Raw genomic sequence first — 15,991 nt, forward strand, 5'->3', positions numbered from 1 at the left:
CGGGAGTGATATGCTGGCTTTTCACTATTGTTGTTTCATAAATCAAGACACCATGTGCCACCAAGGAAATGCAGTCATTATTCTAAGTATATTGGTTTATTACTTTTACAGTCCAAAGTTGTAGCTCAAAGGAAAGAAAACAGTTTGAAAAGACTCAATTTCTTTGAACTTGCTTTGTTTGACATTAACTACACTTTCACTCTTTATTTACTTAAAATCATTATTTGAATAAGTTTTGTTATCACTGGTTTTGGTTAATTTTGTCATCAGTGACATGCCTATAGGTTAACCACATTATCTAAGCCCAGTATTGGTACTTTAATCCTTTGAAAAGCATAGAGCAGGGGTATCAAACTCATTTTCCTTGGGGGCCACATCAGCCTCGTTGTTGCCTTCAAAGGGCCAAACGGAACCTCACGACTGTATAAATTCATACAGTCTGGTCTATAGTGTTTAAAATGTTCTGAAAATTAGCTTCAACATTCTTGAGAGTTCCTTGGCCTCTTCAGGTTCACATGAAGTGCACTTGTTTGTCTATATGATCATCTCCACCAGCTCCTTCTTCTCTAAGTGGTTTAACTGGGTAAAACTGGAGAACCAAAGGCCGTCTTGTGCACCCACTGAAACTCAACATCTCTTCGATCCACGCTATGGTATCTGAGCATCTCTTTGGTATCTAAATAGCGATACAACGTCAGACATTGACTGGAAGATTTCTAAATGTGGCTTTCTCAACCATAGCTCACTTCTACACCAAATCTGTTTAACAGCAAGCCCCATGACGCTTAGTTCACATAAGCAATTTTATTTTCTTGCTCTTGTACATTGTCCTTTGGAAGTTTTGGAGGAACTGCTCTGGTCCTCAACCAAATCATAGGAGAAAAAAAGCTTTGTCAAATAAGTTTTGCACAACAGAATGTAAAAAGATGTGCCCTTTCTTCCTCTGTACAATGTCAAGGTAGCGAAACAGTCTCTAGCATGTTTTTCTCTCCTTGGTGAAGAGGCTCCAGTCACACCGCATCTAGAATTTAATATTGCCAGAGTTTTCACGTGTTCTTATTGTGACCTATCTGGAAATATGTTTACGCAGAAGTGTCTGTTACTATATAATAAAATACTCATCTCCTGAGTAGCAAGGGCAATACTATACGAACCACATTAAGCTTATCTGCAGAACGTACAACTTGTTGTGATTTACAGCTTCCATCAGAGTCACTATGGAAGACAGTACACGGTTTGTTCTCCAACCACCGGCACGGCCACTTTCCTCTTCTGCAACCCACCTCTCAGGCTAAAATTAGCTAAATTAATTTAGCTAAAATTAGCTAAAATTAACAGTTTTTACAATTTTAAGATTCTTTCAGGACCTGATCCACCATTCTCACCCCAGATTGTGGACTTTCCAACCCTATTTGAGTCCAACAGAGCCCAAAACTGAGCGATTTGCAGATCTTCTGTAGCTCAATGGGAGTTCACTAGATCGCATGAATAAAACAAAGTCCTCTCGCTATTTTAAATGTGGAGTATTCTTGGATAGCAAGAATGAAGATCAAATCAACCTGAAGTACAAAATGGGAGTTTTATTTTTGCAAACATGAAGTATAATTTCCCCAAAATATACTCATTTGGCAGAATTAGTACCAGGTTCGAAAAAAGCACCATATAGGTTTTTGCCAAACACTTCACAAATACGCAGTTCTGACCAATGAAACACCATCTACCATCACCATGTAACAGAACATAAGTTTCTAATAATATTTAGGTGGAAATCCAGTTTTTATACTTGAGTTGCAAGGTATATTCTATTTCTTTTCTCTTTTGAAAGACAATTTGGAGAGTGAATGTGTGATGCAATCACTTTAAGCCCAATGTCTGGTGAGCTTATTTGTAGTTCTAACCAACTTCAAGTACTTCCAAAATTGAAAAACACCATCTAAAAGATGCCATTTATTTATTTTTTTTTCCTCAATAAAATTATTCCATTAAGTCACTTAAGTTCATTTATTTTTTCAAACACATAATACAAAGAAAACTTTATAAAACCAACATGGAAATTGGTGTCCTGGAAATGTTTTCCCTGCCAACATTCTCGTCAAAGAGATTTTTAAGAGCTGTAATATGGTTGCATAACTATAAAACATAAATGGCATAGAAATTAAATGATAACTCCCAGAAACTGAGAACACAAAAGCACCAGTCAACTTTCTCAAAGGATAATTATGAAAATTTAAAAAATTAATGGATATCTTGTTCCGTAACACCTTACCACAGACCATTATTTTTTATATCATCCCATGAAAATACCGATAATGGACACACTATTAGACAAAAAGCATTAGCACAGATGGACTGACAGTCTCTTCCAGTACTGCAGTTCCCAGACTCTAACCCACAGTTCTATCAGACTATTTTCCTTTCTTTAATAATTGTTTCTGAAATGTCAATATACATACCCTTTAATGCAGTAGTCTTTTCTTTTTCATCTGGGCCTCCTTGCTGGAGCTGAGCCATCATTACCCAAACTGTAAACAGATTAAAAATACTGAGGTAAATGTACATTAATCCTGGAGGGATAACCTGAAAATACAACAAGAAGTTGGAAATTAACAGATTTACTGACTTCCGTTTCAACAGATCTCATTTGCTGCTGCTTACATCACGAAAAACCCAGAACTTGTCTGAAAAGCAAAACTTCTCTGAGTATTATATACTCCTATAATATGTAAGGTAAAATTAAAATTAATTTCTTCTCCTGCAAAACTTATACTGGACAGTTTAAATTCTCAACATCAGCCCGAATTAAGACATTTTACAACAAAGTGTGACAATGATCAAACTTGATTTGGAGTCTAAGATTCAATTTCACAAGAATGAACACCAACTTCTCCCTAATCCTAAAAAACTAATTTCCATCAAAGTGATGCTTCTTTTTTTGTGATTCTAGTGTAACATCAGTAGATGATAATAAGCCTTTTGGAGAAGTACCATATCTCTAGGTCCAAGGGAAATGATACAAGAAAAAAACAAAACACAATCAACAGAACTTCCACAATCTTTAAGGATTTTCTACATCAATTAACTCCATGTCACTGTTCTCAATGTACTATACAGTTTTGTTTTAGTAGAACTACACAGGCCGCATAGTTGTGATTTCTACACTACATTATCAGCACTGAAACGTATAGATTAAATGTCCAGCTATAGAACGAACCCAATCATATTCAAGGTGAGAATTTATTTCTGATTTTCTCCTGTTGCACAGAAGGCCACTCAGACATTCAAATCTGCAATCTCTTTCATCTCGAATCTGACACCAAGGGAGCAAACTACCACATCACAATCACCACTACTTCCTTCTCAATAAAAAGACTTCAGCGTATTGAATTATTTTCCCCTTCATTATTTTTATTTTTTTTCATTTTTTTGTTTTATCTGTCAGCCATTAATAATTTGTATAATTCTTCTCCCCAATGTACTTTATCATGGATGGGTTTGCATGAACTGTATCTCTGCAGTAATTTTAACTTTCAAACAAAGAGCAGTAGGATCCACCAACTGTACTCCTGACTCCCTGAAACTTACACGTGGTGTGAGAGTCGGTCTGAAGATGGAGCAGTATTTGCCTCAGCATCGCCATCAAGAACCTAGAGAACTGAAGCCCTGACCGAAAGAACAGATGGACAATGACTTGGAGAGAGGACGGAGGAGAAGCATTGTGTTGCACTGTTTCTCTGATACGCGGGGGCTGCTACTAACAATGGCTGCTGTGTGGACTTTGCCTGCTGCTTCAGCCAAAGGAGCCCCCGCCTCCTGAAAGCTGTTGTCATGAGGGTCTCTTTGACCCAGGGACAACAGCTGCCGTCCAGAAGATGTGTTCTCACCTGCAGCCTCAGTTACACGTGTCCCTCACCTGCTGCCCCAAACAATGGCCAACGAAAAGGAGCATGGCCAGAAGCTCACCAAGGGTCCTGAGGTCACCCAGTGGACCAGAGAAAGAGCCGTGAATGCTGGACATGTAAGCGTTGGCAAAAGAAATGTGTGAATCTTTCGAGCCTGCACAGTAGTGGTAGTCAATGGCGCAGAGTCTAGTTGGAGGCCAGTATCTAGTGGAGTGCCTCAGGGGTCAGTGCTGGGGCCAATATTATTCAATATATTCATTAACGATTTGGAGGAGGGAATAGAGTGTACTATCAGCAAGTTTGCTGATGACACTAAGCTGGGAGGAGTGGCTGACACACCAGAAGGCTGTGCTGCCATCAGAGACCTGGACAGGCTGAGAGTCGGGCGGGGAATAACCTGATGAAATTTAACAAGGGAAAGTGTAGAGTCCTGCATCTGGGCAGGAACAACCCCAGGTTCCAGTATAGGTTGGGAAATTACATATTAGAGAGCAGTGTAGGGGAAAGGGACCTGGGGGTCCTGGGGACAGCAGGGTGACCATGAGCCAGCACTGGGCCCTTGTGGCCAGGAAGGCCAATGGCATCCTGGGGTGTATTAGAAGGGGGGTGGCTAGTAGATCGAGAGAGGTCCTCCTTCCCCTCTACTCCGCCCTGGTGAGACCACATCTGGAATATTGTGTCCAGTTCTGGGCCCCTCAGTTCCAGCAGGACAGGGAACTGCTGGAGAGAGTCCAGCGTAGGGCAACCAAGATGCTGAAGGGAGTGGAGCATCTCCCGTGTGAGGAAAGGCTGAGGGAGCTGGGGCTCTTTAGTTTGGAGAAGAGGAGACTAAGGGGGGACCTTATCAATGTTTATAAATATGTAAAGGGTGAGTGCCATGAGGATGGAGCCAGGCTCTTCTCGGTGGCCAACAATGATAGGACAAGGGGTAATGGGATCAAGCTGGAACACAAGAGGTTCCGCTTAAATTTGAGAAGAAACTTCTTCTCAGTGAGGGTGACAGAGCCTGGACCAAGCTGCCCAGGGAGGTTGTGGAGTCTCCTTCTCTGCAGACATTCAAAACCCGCCTGGACATGTTCCTGTGTGACCTCACCTGGGCGTTCCTGCTCCAGCAGGGGGATTGGACTAGATGATCTTTTGAGGTCCCTTCCAATCCCAAACATACTGTGATACTGTGATACTGTGTACGAGCCTGGGTTGAGAAATCAAGGTGGAGACTGGCCTGAAACAATGGGAGTGAGGGGGGTGAAGAAGCATAAGAGATGACTCCAGAATGGACACCGTTGAAGATCTTCCCACCAGAGGATCCCGAACCACGATGGAGGACCAGCTGGACTCTACGGGACCCGGAGACCAGAGGGAGCTTCTGGAACTGGACTGGTGATAAACGCAACCTCATTGCTCATCTTTACTCTTACTTCTTCCCCGTTTCTTTTCTCTTTTCTTTTTCTTATTCTCTCTATCGCGTGCTGCTTTATGGGCAAATTAATAAAGTAACACTGCTTGATTGAATTATAACCCATTGGCATTTTGGTCGCCTTAATTTTGCGCTCCGAGATCAAGGTAAAAGAACCATCACGAGTCCATCGCCGAATGGACCGTGACACTTGGTAAGAAAGAACCCCAAAACGGTCTATTTTAAGTAACAGTGGTTCACCGTAAAGGCAGTAGAAAACAATTAAAAATAAAGCATAATAAAGACCAATTTTCTATTGTCTTTATAGAAAACCTATTACATGATACATTTTCTTGCAGATTAAGGAAAAATATAGCAGTTGATGGAGATTATAGTCATTAACTAAGGAGAGGACATTCTGGAGGGCCTGGTGGGGATGGGGGGTTATTTGCTCATTTTTTTAAGCTGGGGTTAAATAAAATCCAACAACCCACTCTACAAGTTGGACCTACAGGAGACTTTGATGGGAAATGACAGTACATGGCCAAAAGTATTTTAAAGACTGAACTCCACCAGGAAAGCTCTGCTTAGATTGTGTGCTTGTTAAATTATGACATGACTCAACACAATCCATTTAAAATATGGATCTTTTGGCTAAGACTTTAATCACATTAGCACTCTAACCAACAAAAGTAACAGCAAAAACACATTTTTTTGTGTTTTCCAGTGCACTCAACATAAATATTAAAATTACTCAAATTTTGATTCATTCAAATGTGAATGGTATTACAGACTTTTCAGAGACAAAAAGATCACCATATACAAAATCTCGTCCATCATCAGTTTGTACTGTTGCAGGAGAAAACCATGTACATTCAAGCAAATCATTTAGAAAAGAAGCTAACCCATTCCAGTTAAAGTTTTTAGAAGTGCTAGAAAATGACAGCAATAGTGTTTTGTGATAGTCCAGATGAAAATTATTCTAGTCATACAAATTGGGTAGTGTTCCCGACACAATATTTGAAAATTCGTAATTGGGTATAGGTAAGCTAATGCAGTTACAAAGTACAGACAGGTGCTCAAAGACTTGTTATTACCCCAGGGAAGAAACACAAAATTTATCTGAACAGCTTTACCTTTATAAACTATTCCACATCCCCTAATCAGATTAATCAATGCAGTGACCAAGAATCCCCAGCTTTCTTGATTCTACAAGGGAAGCCCTTCTTATTCCTTTAACTGATGGAGATCCTGACACGGAGGAAAGAGGAGATAACGTAACAGGTTCACTTGTCCAACTAGAAGCACCAAAATAAACAAACAAACAAATAAATTCAGGTCTAGCTTTGAGAGAGAAAGTTTCCAGTTCCTTTCGACAAAGTAGAAACCATTACAGCAGCCACTGGAGGGAGGACTTGATATTAGAACGAGGATGAAAGAAGCATACGGTATTTTACGCATTGTTTGTGTGAACACAGCATTTTGTTGAATCCCCTCACTGATATTTGTTTAAACGACAAACAAAAGAAATTAGATGAGAGGGCTGGATTTCCTTTCTTTGACAGACAGATGTCAAATGAACTAGAGTCTGATGGTACGGAAACGAACAGTGGGAAAATTTTAAAGTTCTCTGAATGCTTGCTCATAGACAAATGCAGGAATTGCACTTTATTCTAGGCATCAGTTCAAGCCCCAGGGATCTTCAACTGCATACACTGACCAGCCCATACAATTCACAAGTACCATCATCAAGTTTGTTGTAATAAATACAGATTATGTTAAACATTCCGTACAATTACTTAAACGATTCTTTTAAAAACACCTTTTCTGTGATTGTTTTTGGCACTAGCTATAGCAAGCATGTTTCCCAAGGAACAAGTTATTATTTAACCTGAATAAATATTTACAGTAAATAAGTTTATTGCCAAGAGAATGTATATTTATTTTTACGCATCTTGCTTTCCCATGCAAACTTAAGGTATTATTTCACAATGTATCTTATGCATATTCTGTGCCTCTTCAACTCAATGCCCAGCAGTACTTAAAATAATGTGACATCAGAAACAATTCTGGTTTCACATGAGAAAACAAAGCTGCATTTTCATAATACCCCCATTATTGCAACTACAGAACATGTAGTCATTAAATTAGAAAACAAACAAATAAACAAAATGCCAAACACAACAGGCCTTTGCAGAGTTGAGGAAATATACATACATACTGCAAATTCTTGTTTGAAAAGTGGTCCTGGAAGTTTGGACCACCAAGCTTTTGGTTGTGTAACAGTGCTAGTCTGCAAATCAAACTACACACTTTTATACTGCGATTCTGAAAAATATGCACATACACATAGGTATCTACAGACTGCCATTATTTTTCATTGTGTAAATGCAGCTAGAAACGCGTTAAAAAAAGGTACTCTGTGATTTTGCTTTACATTAGCAGTACCTGAAATTAAGACAATGCTACATGGTACTAATGCTCCGAATTGGGCTAAAAATAATTGCAGTGCTAACCTACTGCAAGTGCAACATAAGAAGAAAACCCTCAAGTGTTTTCAAACAGCACAAGTCCATCAAGTTTATCTGGACATAATCTGACAGAACTCACTGGAATGCATATTTTACTGCACTACTTTATTAGAACACAGTTGAATTAGAGTCCTGATGTCCGTAAACTGAATGCCAAGCAAGCTAGGGACAAGTATGAGTTAGATTTCTGCAATGCAGCTGATGACCAAGACTCAGTTTTAATTCACATAGTGACAGTCTGGCTCTAGTCCCTTCTTTCTATTGGCTCAACAAAGAAAAAAACATATATATACTTTAATCTTAGTAGTATTCTGTGTCTAATTAGATCTTACCTATTCCTGCTTTCAGGGCACTACAGATGACACCAGTAACAACTGTGTCAATTACGGCTGCACTTCACTTTCCTTCATTTGAAGGACCCTATTTTCAACTCATTACAGATTTGCCAAACTTCAGCTCGGAAAGCCAATTATTTCCAGTCTGCTTTAGACTAAACGGTTTTGAAAAAAGTTCAGCTAGAATGTCTACTCTTGTATCAGAAGAAGGTTCAGAGGCAGTATCTTCTGGTCAGTTCGTTAATAAGCAGCTACAGCATCTCCAAGTTCTAGAGATGAGAGATTTAGCCAGAGGATCAGCTTAGCAGCGTGTGCCTCTTAAAGTCTGCCCAGATCTCCTCAACTAAAAATTTCTTTTTGCACACGTTTAAAATAGACTTATTAAGACATCAGAATTTCCAGAAAACATACCTATTTGCCTACAGCATTCTCCATACAGCTGCAAAAAGCCGGAGGGAAGATGCACAGGAAGGGTGTAATAAATGCTAGAAGAGCAGGATCTTTAACCACTAGAACACAAAGAAACTGTCGAAGATTCTGAAGTCCCTGAATCTTGGTACATCTTCGCATTCTACCAATGTTGGAACTTGCTGATTAAGTACATGACTACAGCCAACACTAAAGGTTGCTTTACTTGCACAGCAGCTGCCTTACAGTGCTACTTACCCTGCAAGCTCAAAAAGCAGAGGACTATGAGCTATATGCATTAGCATCCCCACCATGTCAGCAACTCAGTTGTTTATACAAAGCAGAATCAACATGATTCCACATGTTGAAATTTTAACTATTTCGGTTTAACTTTCCTGAAATGCTGGAAATGAGCTTCATAAACATATGCAAGTAAACATGATCAAATAAACATGTCAAAAGAACGTGAAAAGAATCATAGAATGTCCTGAGCTGGAAGGAGCCACCAGGCTCATGGAGTCCAACTCCTGTCCCTGCAATGACAACCCCACAGGTCACACCATGTGTCTGAGGACATTGTCCAGTCTCTTCTTGAACACTGACAGGTTGGGCTCCCTAGGGAGCCTGTTCCAGTGTCCAGCACCTCTGGGTGAAGAACCTTTTCCTCTCCAGCATCTTGTCCCCCAGTCTGTCTGTACAGCCAGGGTTGCTGTGTCCCAGGTGCAAAATCCATCACTTTCCCCTGTTGAACTTCATGCGGTTGGTGAAAAGAGGCAGCACAACCTCAACACAGCCTCTGTGAGGTTTACAACGTGATAGCTGATAACACAGGGATGCTTCAGTTACTGCTGAGTAGTGTTAATGCAGAACCAAGGTCTTTTCTGCTCCTCATCTCACCCCACCAGCAACCAGGCTGGGAGTGCACAAGGAGTTGGGACAGCTGAGCCAAAATGACAAAGAGATATTCCATACCATACAACGTCATGCTCAGCATATAAGCTGGGGGAATATACACTGTTCCAAGCTATGGTGTTTGTCCTCCCAAGTCACCATTAGGCACGGTGGACCCCTACTTCCCTGGAGATGGCTGAACACCTGCAATTCCTCATCTTGCTCTGCTTGAGCACAAGGCTATTATTTTCTCTATTAAACTGTCTCAACCCATGAGCTTTTTTCGGTTTTACCCTTGTGATTCTCTCTTCATCCCACTGTGGGGAGAGTGAGCAAGTAGCTATGGGAGGGTTGGCTGCCTAACAACAACACATAATACATTACTGTCTTAAATAGGCAGATTACCAATAATTAAGTGTATGGAGAACCCAACCTGATGGCAGATGGGCAGTTATGTGATGAATCAGGCAAGCGATGCTGCAGACAGATCCTGACGAGGGCAGGAGAACACTGCCTGGGAGAAATGTGTTCATGGGAGGAATCTCACAGACTATTCAACTCCTCATAACCGAAACACTCTCAGATAACCTCTTTTTGTACATTTCACCTTTTTTGGCCATTCAGCTGACTGATTTCCTTCAATGCTCAGACTATGGACCATCAGATCCCTGTTTTAAGAAGAACTTTGAAGAACCTTCCTCAGCTTCCTCAACATCAGCACCCAAGTTGAGAGGACATGGATGAGTAGGACATTAATTTCAAAATGCCCTTCACCACCACCTTCCTCTAGAAGACCAGTAAGAATCTTCCACGAACAACGGATGCTAGGGAAAATCCAAGGATTTAACATTTATGAAGAACGAAGACTCTCCCACTGAAGCCCTACAGAAAGCCCATGTAGCATGTGGGAGGTAACTAACGTATAAATATAGGTATATATACACACTTTTGCATATCCAGTGCAAGATTTGCACCGTGTTGTTCTGTTAGTGCATGGTGCTACATCTCAGCTGAGGAGGACAAAAACAAATGTTGAAGCAATATAATTATTTGGCAAACAGTTGTGTGAAATGCTCTTTAACTACAGAATCAGATTTTCCTGTCAGTGTACATCGCAAGCATAAGTCACAAAGACTTGGCACAATATTCCTTTATAATATGCCTGAAATTGCTCTGTGATAGTTTTATTAAAAAAAAAAAAAACCCACACTCTCTTTTGGATGAGATTTTAAGATGATTGTACTAGACTGTTGGTTTTAATGGAATTCTGGCTTGAAAGGTGGGGTGGAGAAGACAGACTCTCAATAGCCTTATCTCTGTACATACTAAGCAGTTACAGGACAAAGCCAGAATTTTTAATCTTTTTTTTAATGTCATCTTCTCTCAAGCAATCCCATGGGTCAGCTGGGAGAGAAAAAGGCCTCTGAACACAGAAAAACTCGGAGACTATTAAAAGAGCCTTCTCTTAGGAGAGACACCAAAGTAATTTGCAGGACAGCCGCTGAAGAAGAGAGAAAAAGAGAGACTGGAAAACTCCGGGGAAATAATTTCTGCTTAGGCTACCATCAAAGCTGCTAAAAAAACCCAGACATATGCATATGTGTCTAGTACTTTAAAATAACTCCTTTTCTCTCCCCCTTTGCGCTTAAGTAATAGTGCAACTTTCAGAAGAGCTGTCTGTCATTAACTGAAGACCCCTGAAAAGAAGAAAATTGGCTAGAAATGTGGTGAATCCCAGCCTGTAGCCCAGATTCTTGTACTCAGCGAGGTGTTTTCTAATTCTACTCCACACCCTGTGCTGAGGAGTTACACAAAATGAGATTAGGGAAAGGTAAGAGGCACACTCAGCTTTCTGTGACATAACTCTTTCCTCCAACACCTTCCAGAAGGTGCACGTGCAAAGAATAAATATCACCACCCCACCTCAATGCTCTGCATCTAACACAAGACACTCTGATGACACAGAAATATCCAAAACAGATTGATGCTACGCAGAATCGAATCATGCACAACTGCAATGAGCATGCAGGGCTACCCAGATACCTTATTTCAGAATTAGGCTAAAATACCCTGGATTCCCACAGTGTACGTAGCTTCTATTTCCAGTAGTGTCTGCCTCAGAAAGTTTGCGCTACAGCTCTGCCAACAGCTTCTCCTCTTGTGGGATGCCTGTTTCTTTGATTTTATCATTTCTTCCGGCTTTACTAATGCAGTATCGCTAACATCTTTGCTCTGCCCTCTACCTGAGAGGCAGCACGTGCTATTTGGCCAGCTGAACCAAGACATACTGCTTCATTTTGGTAGGCAAAGCAAATAGATCTGTGAGGCACATGCAGTCCACATTTGCTTCTGCTGGATTGTCATAAAGCAGCACCACATTATAATATACATGCAAACAATATGAATAATGTAAATGCATTATTCTTTTAGTTGATTATTTAAGATTAACTTGATTTAAAATTCTGACTGCATCACACTTGATTTTTAATTTTTTCACATCAGTAGATCTTCTTTTACTTTCTGCTACAAAACAATAAAAAGAACAAAGATGAAAAAGCAAAGCAAGTAAATTTCATTTTCCTTACTGGTGCTACTGAAAATCTAACATTCACATTAAAAATATTCCATTAATTGCCTAAGTCAGTAACTGTAATCATGCTTCTTCAGACATCTCTGCTACTGCGTAATCTGCAAGCTCATTAGCTTAGCCCACAGCCAAGACTGCCAAATAACCTCATCACAGCGCAGACTAGGTCAGAAAAGATCTCTGGAAATGATCCTGCCTCCAGCCTTCTGTCAGACCTTACTTCATTAGGCCTTACATCAGGTAAGCCAGGGCACCATCAACAGGAGCCTTCAATATTCCCAGTTAAGGATATCCCACCATGCTTGTGATGAACTTCCTCCAGTGGTTAATCTTTCTAACAGATTTCTTTATACCCAACTGAAATTTCTCCTCTCACAACACATCCTTGTGAACAGAAAAGTATTTCACCTCCGTAACTACCTTCTAGGTATTGGATGGCTGATGAAATCTCTCCAAGCCTTCCCTCCTCTACAAACTTCCTCGAACCTTTCTCCAAATATCGAGTTCTCTGACATGGTAATCATCTTTCTAACATACTTATCAACCTGGTGCCCACTTGCTGGAGCTTCTCCAATTATTAATATCTCTCTTGACCTCAGGGGACAAACCAGCCAAAGCATCCTACGTCTGCTATTACCAATACAGCCAAGGACTCGTTCTGTCTTCTTTTGCCATATTGATGACTTTTATTTGCCATGCTATCAAGGAAAGTTACCCAAACACCGCCCTTGAAAAGATTAAATTCTACCTGTTACGGGAATCACCTCAATGCGGTTGAACAGAAGTATCAAATGGTTCGGTTCAGCCTCCAGCCTAAACACTCCATCCTAGTAGTAACCACTACAACACCAGGGTAAAGAAACCTCCACTAATCATTCTAATCCAACCTGGTAGAATTACTTGTCTGTTTTGTGGAAAACATCAAATTTCCTACCAGTTTGAATGAATCCCTGCTAAGGAGAAGAAGCATCTTACATTTTGTAGGTTCAGAAGGTGTGACGGAGAAGAGTTGAACCAAGTACTGCCAAACTCCTGCGTGCAGATGAAAGCAGCACGTGAATAGGAAGAAAGAGACTGGAAATGCAACTTAGTTTGACAAAAAATCATCACTGGAAATTGATGATTTTTGCTTGGAAGGTTCACAGTTTCAGCTGAGACAGGCCCCAAAAATCAATCAGAATTAGTTCCTGTTAAGTAGACACCTTTTATTTCCTTCAGCTACCCCTCTCTAGCCTGGTAACTCGTGCTTAACCACAGCAGTTCTTGCAGAAAGGCATCCACTCCCAAATTCATGTTATGAGGAGCTAAGGAGTCAATCATTTGCTGTGATAGTCTCAAAGGCTAGTCACCGCCTTTCCTACCTTATTTCCAGTTTTAATTACTCTGACTTCAGGTTTTAGTCACCAGTTATTACTATGCCTTTGTACGTTAAGTTTTGTCTATTTTCCCCACACTTTTCAAAATGCTACAGTCATGTCCTAAAAACTGTTACTCACACCTTTTTCAGAAAGACCGCAAGTGCCTCATGATGTGGCGATTTTACTGATACTAAACAGCTTTGAAGTTTGAATGAAATTTATCTTAGTACTCCCTTTACAAAATCTTGCATCTATTATATCAAAGCAGTAATTGTAATCAAGCAAACTCATTATCTCAGAGTTTTTTCTGTCATATAATTATTTATTAATAGAATTTGCCACTAGGATCCCTCTGTTTTGCCCAAGTTGTGACAGTCAGCTAAACAATCTATTACTGCCTGGATAGAACCACACTGTTCTAACAAATACTGCCACGCCACCAGCACTTTTCTCATCTTCCAGGATTTCCTGGAAGAAAATACTCCAAGTATTACTTAAAATGAGCAACAAAGCACTTCGCTTAAAACCTCTTTTATCATTCTTTGGGTCAACTTTAATAAATTGTTGTTGCCTTTTCTGAGAGTGATTAACCAATAAATCACAGGAAGAAGCGACTCTTTGTAATTCTTTCAGACTGTGATTAGATGCCTTTTTAGAAGGAATGCTGCTGTTAAACACAACTTATTGATTTGAATAGCATGGTAGCTGAGAAATGTAACAGCTACAACAGAGTTTATCAATAAAAGAACAGCAATTGCAGGACGAGGGTAAACAATCCATTGCCTTATTCTGCCTTCATGTCGCCTTATGATCAGATGGATAAGGCCTAACCCTAAAACGTCATGTAAACAAAATACAAGTGTATTAAGGTCCGTCCATGTTAAAGTTCTTTTTATGCCAACTTCTACAGCAGCTGATCACATTGCTTCCCTAGACTATAGGGAAATTAACACAATAAAAGCAGGGATACATTATACAGTGTGTCTTATGGAAAAACTACAAACCAGAATCAGCCTCATTGAGTGTAACGAGACTTCTGAAAAGCACATTAAAGGTAATACAAACTTTTTCTCATTTAACTGATAATTTTCAATACAATTTGCAGTGAAATAGCACCACCCTTAAAGTATCCTTACATAAACAAAGTTTCTTTTTTGTGTGTTTTTTTTTGGTTTTGTAATGAAATGAAAGCTGTACTAAGCATTATAAGGTCACATTAGAGGTATAAACACAGGACAAAATTAATCTGTAAAGAAAAATATCACATCAACTACCAAAAACAATTACAGAACAGCAAAAAAGATACTGCAAGAATCCACATGATAATGTAGCAAACGCTCCAGCCCTTTATGTTTTTAACTTACTCCCAAATGAAAGCAGAATAAACACTTCAGTTACAACAGCTTAAAGATGTGAGTTAGTCTGAATAAGTGAAAACATTTTGTCCTAAATTCCTTGTGCTAGAGAAGGAAGAAAAAGGGAGAGAAGGAGAAGCCAAAATTTTCAGTCTCCATGCTTTGTTACTGAATTCTACTGTAAACCATGAAAAAGGACACGGAAACAAAACAAAAACACACACAAGAAAATGAGGGGTAAAAGCAGATAGAAAGATAGAAAATCCTCACCCAAATCTTGCTAATAAAACATCAGCAGTGCCAGACAAATACATGCTCTTTTGATGTAAATTAAGCTTAGCAGACTTGGTACAAATCTGGAAGGTGACTCAAAAAAATCTGATGAAGATTAAAAGCAAACACTGTGGTGAGAGGGACAAGGGACCGAGCACTGACCTTGGAGACATTCAAAACTAAAAGCACCTAAAAATATAAGTATTATGAACTCCACATCCGGAATTATTTGAAATTAGGACTCAAGTACCTTAAAACTAAGTCCAGTATAGCAGAAAAGTATTATTTTTACATTCCCGGTAAAATGTATCTTAACTAGCCAGATATTTAAATACCATGAGAACTAGGTATAGGCTGCAAACTAAATGGAAAGCATCTACCAAAATAAGTCTATACCTAAAAATCACTCAGTTTCAAAAAATTTCTCAGTCTTCCAAGAACCAGCTGAAGCAAATTCCTCCGTTGCAGTGGATATACCACTTGCGCTACTGTGTCTGAAACTTCACAAAACATAACAAATAGTATTTCAAGCTACTATAGTTTGGAATGGGGAAAAATCCACAATTTAGAGAAAGTAGAAAACACTTTCTAGAGTATCTCTAACGTTGCTCAAAAGTTTAAAATGAGACCTGAATAAACAAATCAGTGAACAAGATCCTTATTTCAAGAGTGGTCAAACACTGGAACAGGTGCCCAGAGAGGCTACAGAGTGTCAGCCAGTCTGTCATTCTGTGAAGATCAGAAAAATTAAAAGTGCACAATAAATGAATATGCAAAAAGTATGTGTGTATATATATCTATATTTATACACGTTAGTTGCCACCCACAATAGCAACAAACAGCTTGTAACAAGAGATGTGAGAATCATTATGAGCAATGTGTGGCTGAGCAAGAATTAAAACTCCTGATCTCAGGGGTTTCAGTTTTGTGTCCTTAGGAATTTCTTTCTGATTCTGAT

General features: G+C 39.6%; 1 protein-coding gene across 5 annotated transcripts in view; it reads right to left on the reverse strand.

Annotated features, from left to right (window-relative positions):
- ARB2A (ARB2 cotranscriptional regulator A) overlaps positions 1-15,991 on the reverse strand; it is a 264,973-nt gene that overhangs the window by 238,042 nt on the left and 10,940 nt on the right. For 4 of the 5 annotated variants that reach the window (XM_065046978.1, XM_065046979.1, XM_065046981.1 and 1 more), the window contains one exon: positions 2,454-2,522. In XM_065046978.1, coding sequence (XP_064903050.1) covers positions 2,454-2,514 — 61 coding nt within the window. In that variant the 5' untranslated portion in view covers positions 2,515-2,522. Of the gene's footprint in view, positions 1-2,453; positions 2,578-15,991 lie in introns of those variants that run through there. The other variant, XM_065046977.1, reaches the window with a different exon arrangement.

Source organism: Columba livia, chromosome Z (genome assembly GCF_036013475.1).
Source record: "Columba livia isolate bColLiv1 breed racing homer chromosome Z, bColLiv1.pat.W.v2, whole genome shotgun sequence".
In the NCBI taxonomy this organism is placed as follows: Eukaryota; Metazoa; Chordata; class Aves; order Columbiformes; family Columbidae; genus Columba; species Columba livia.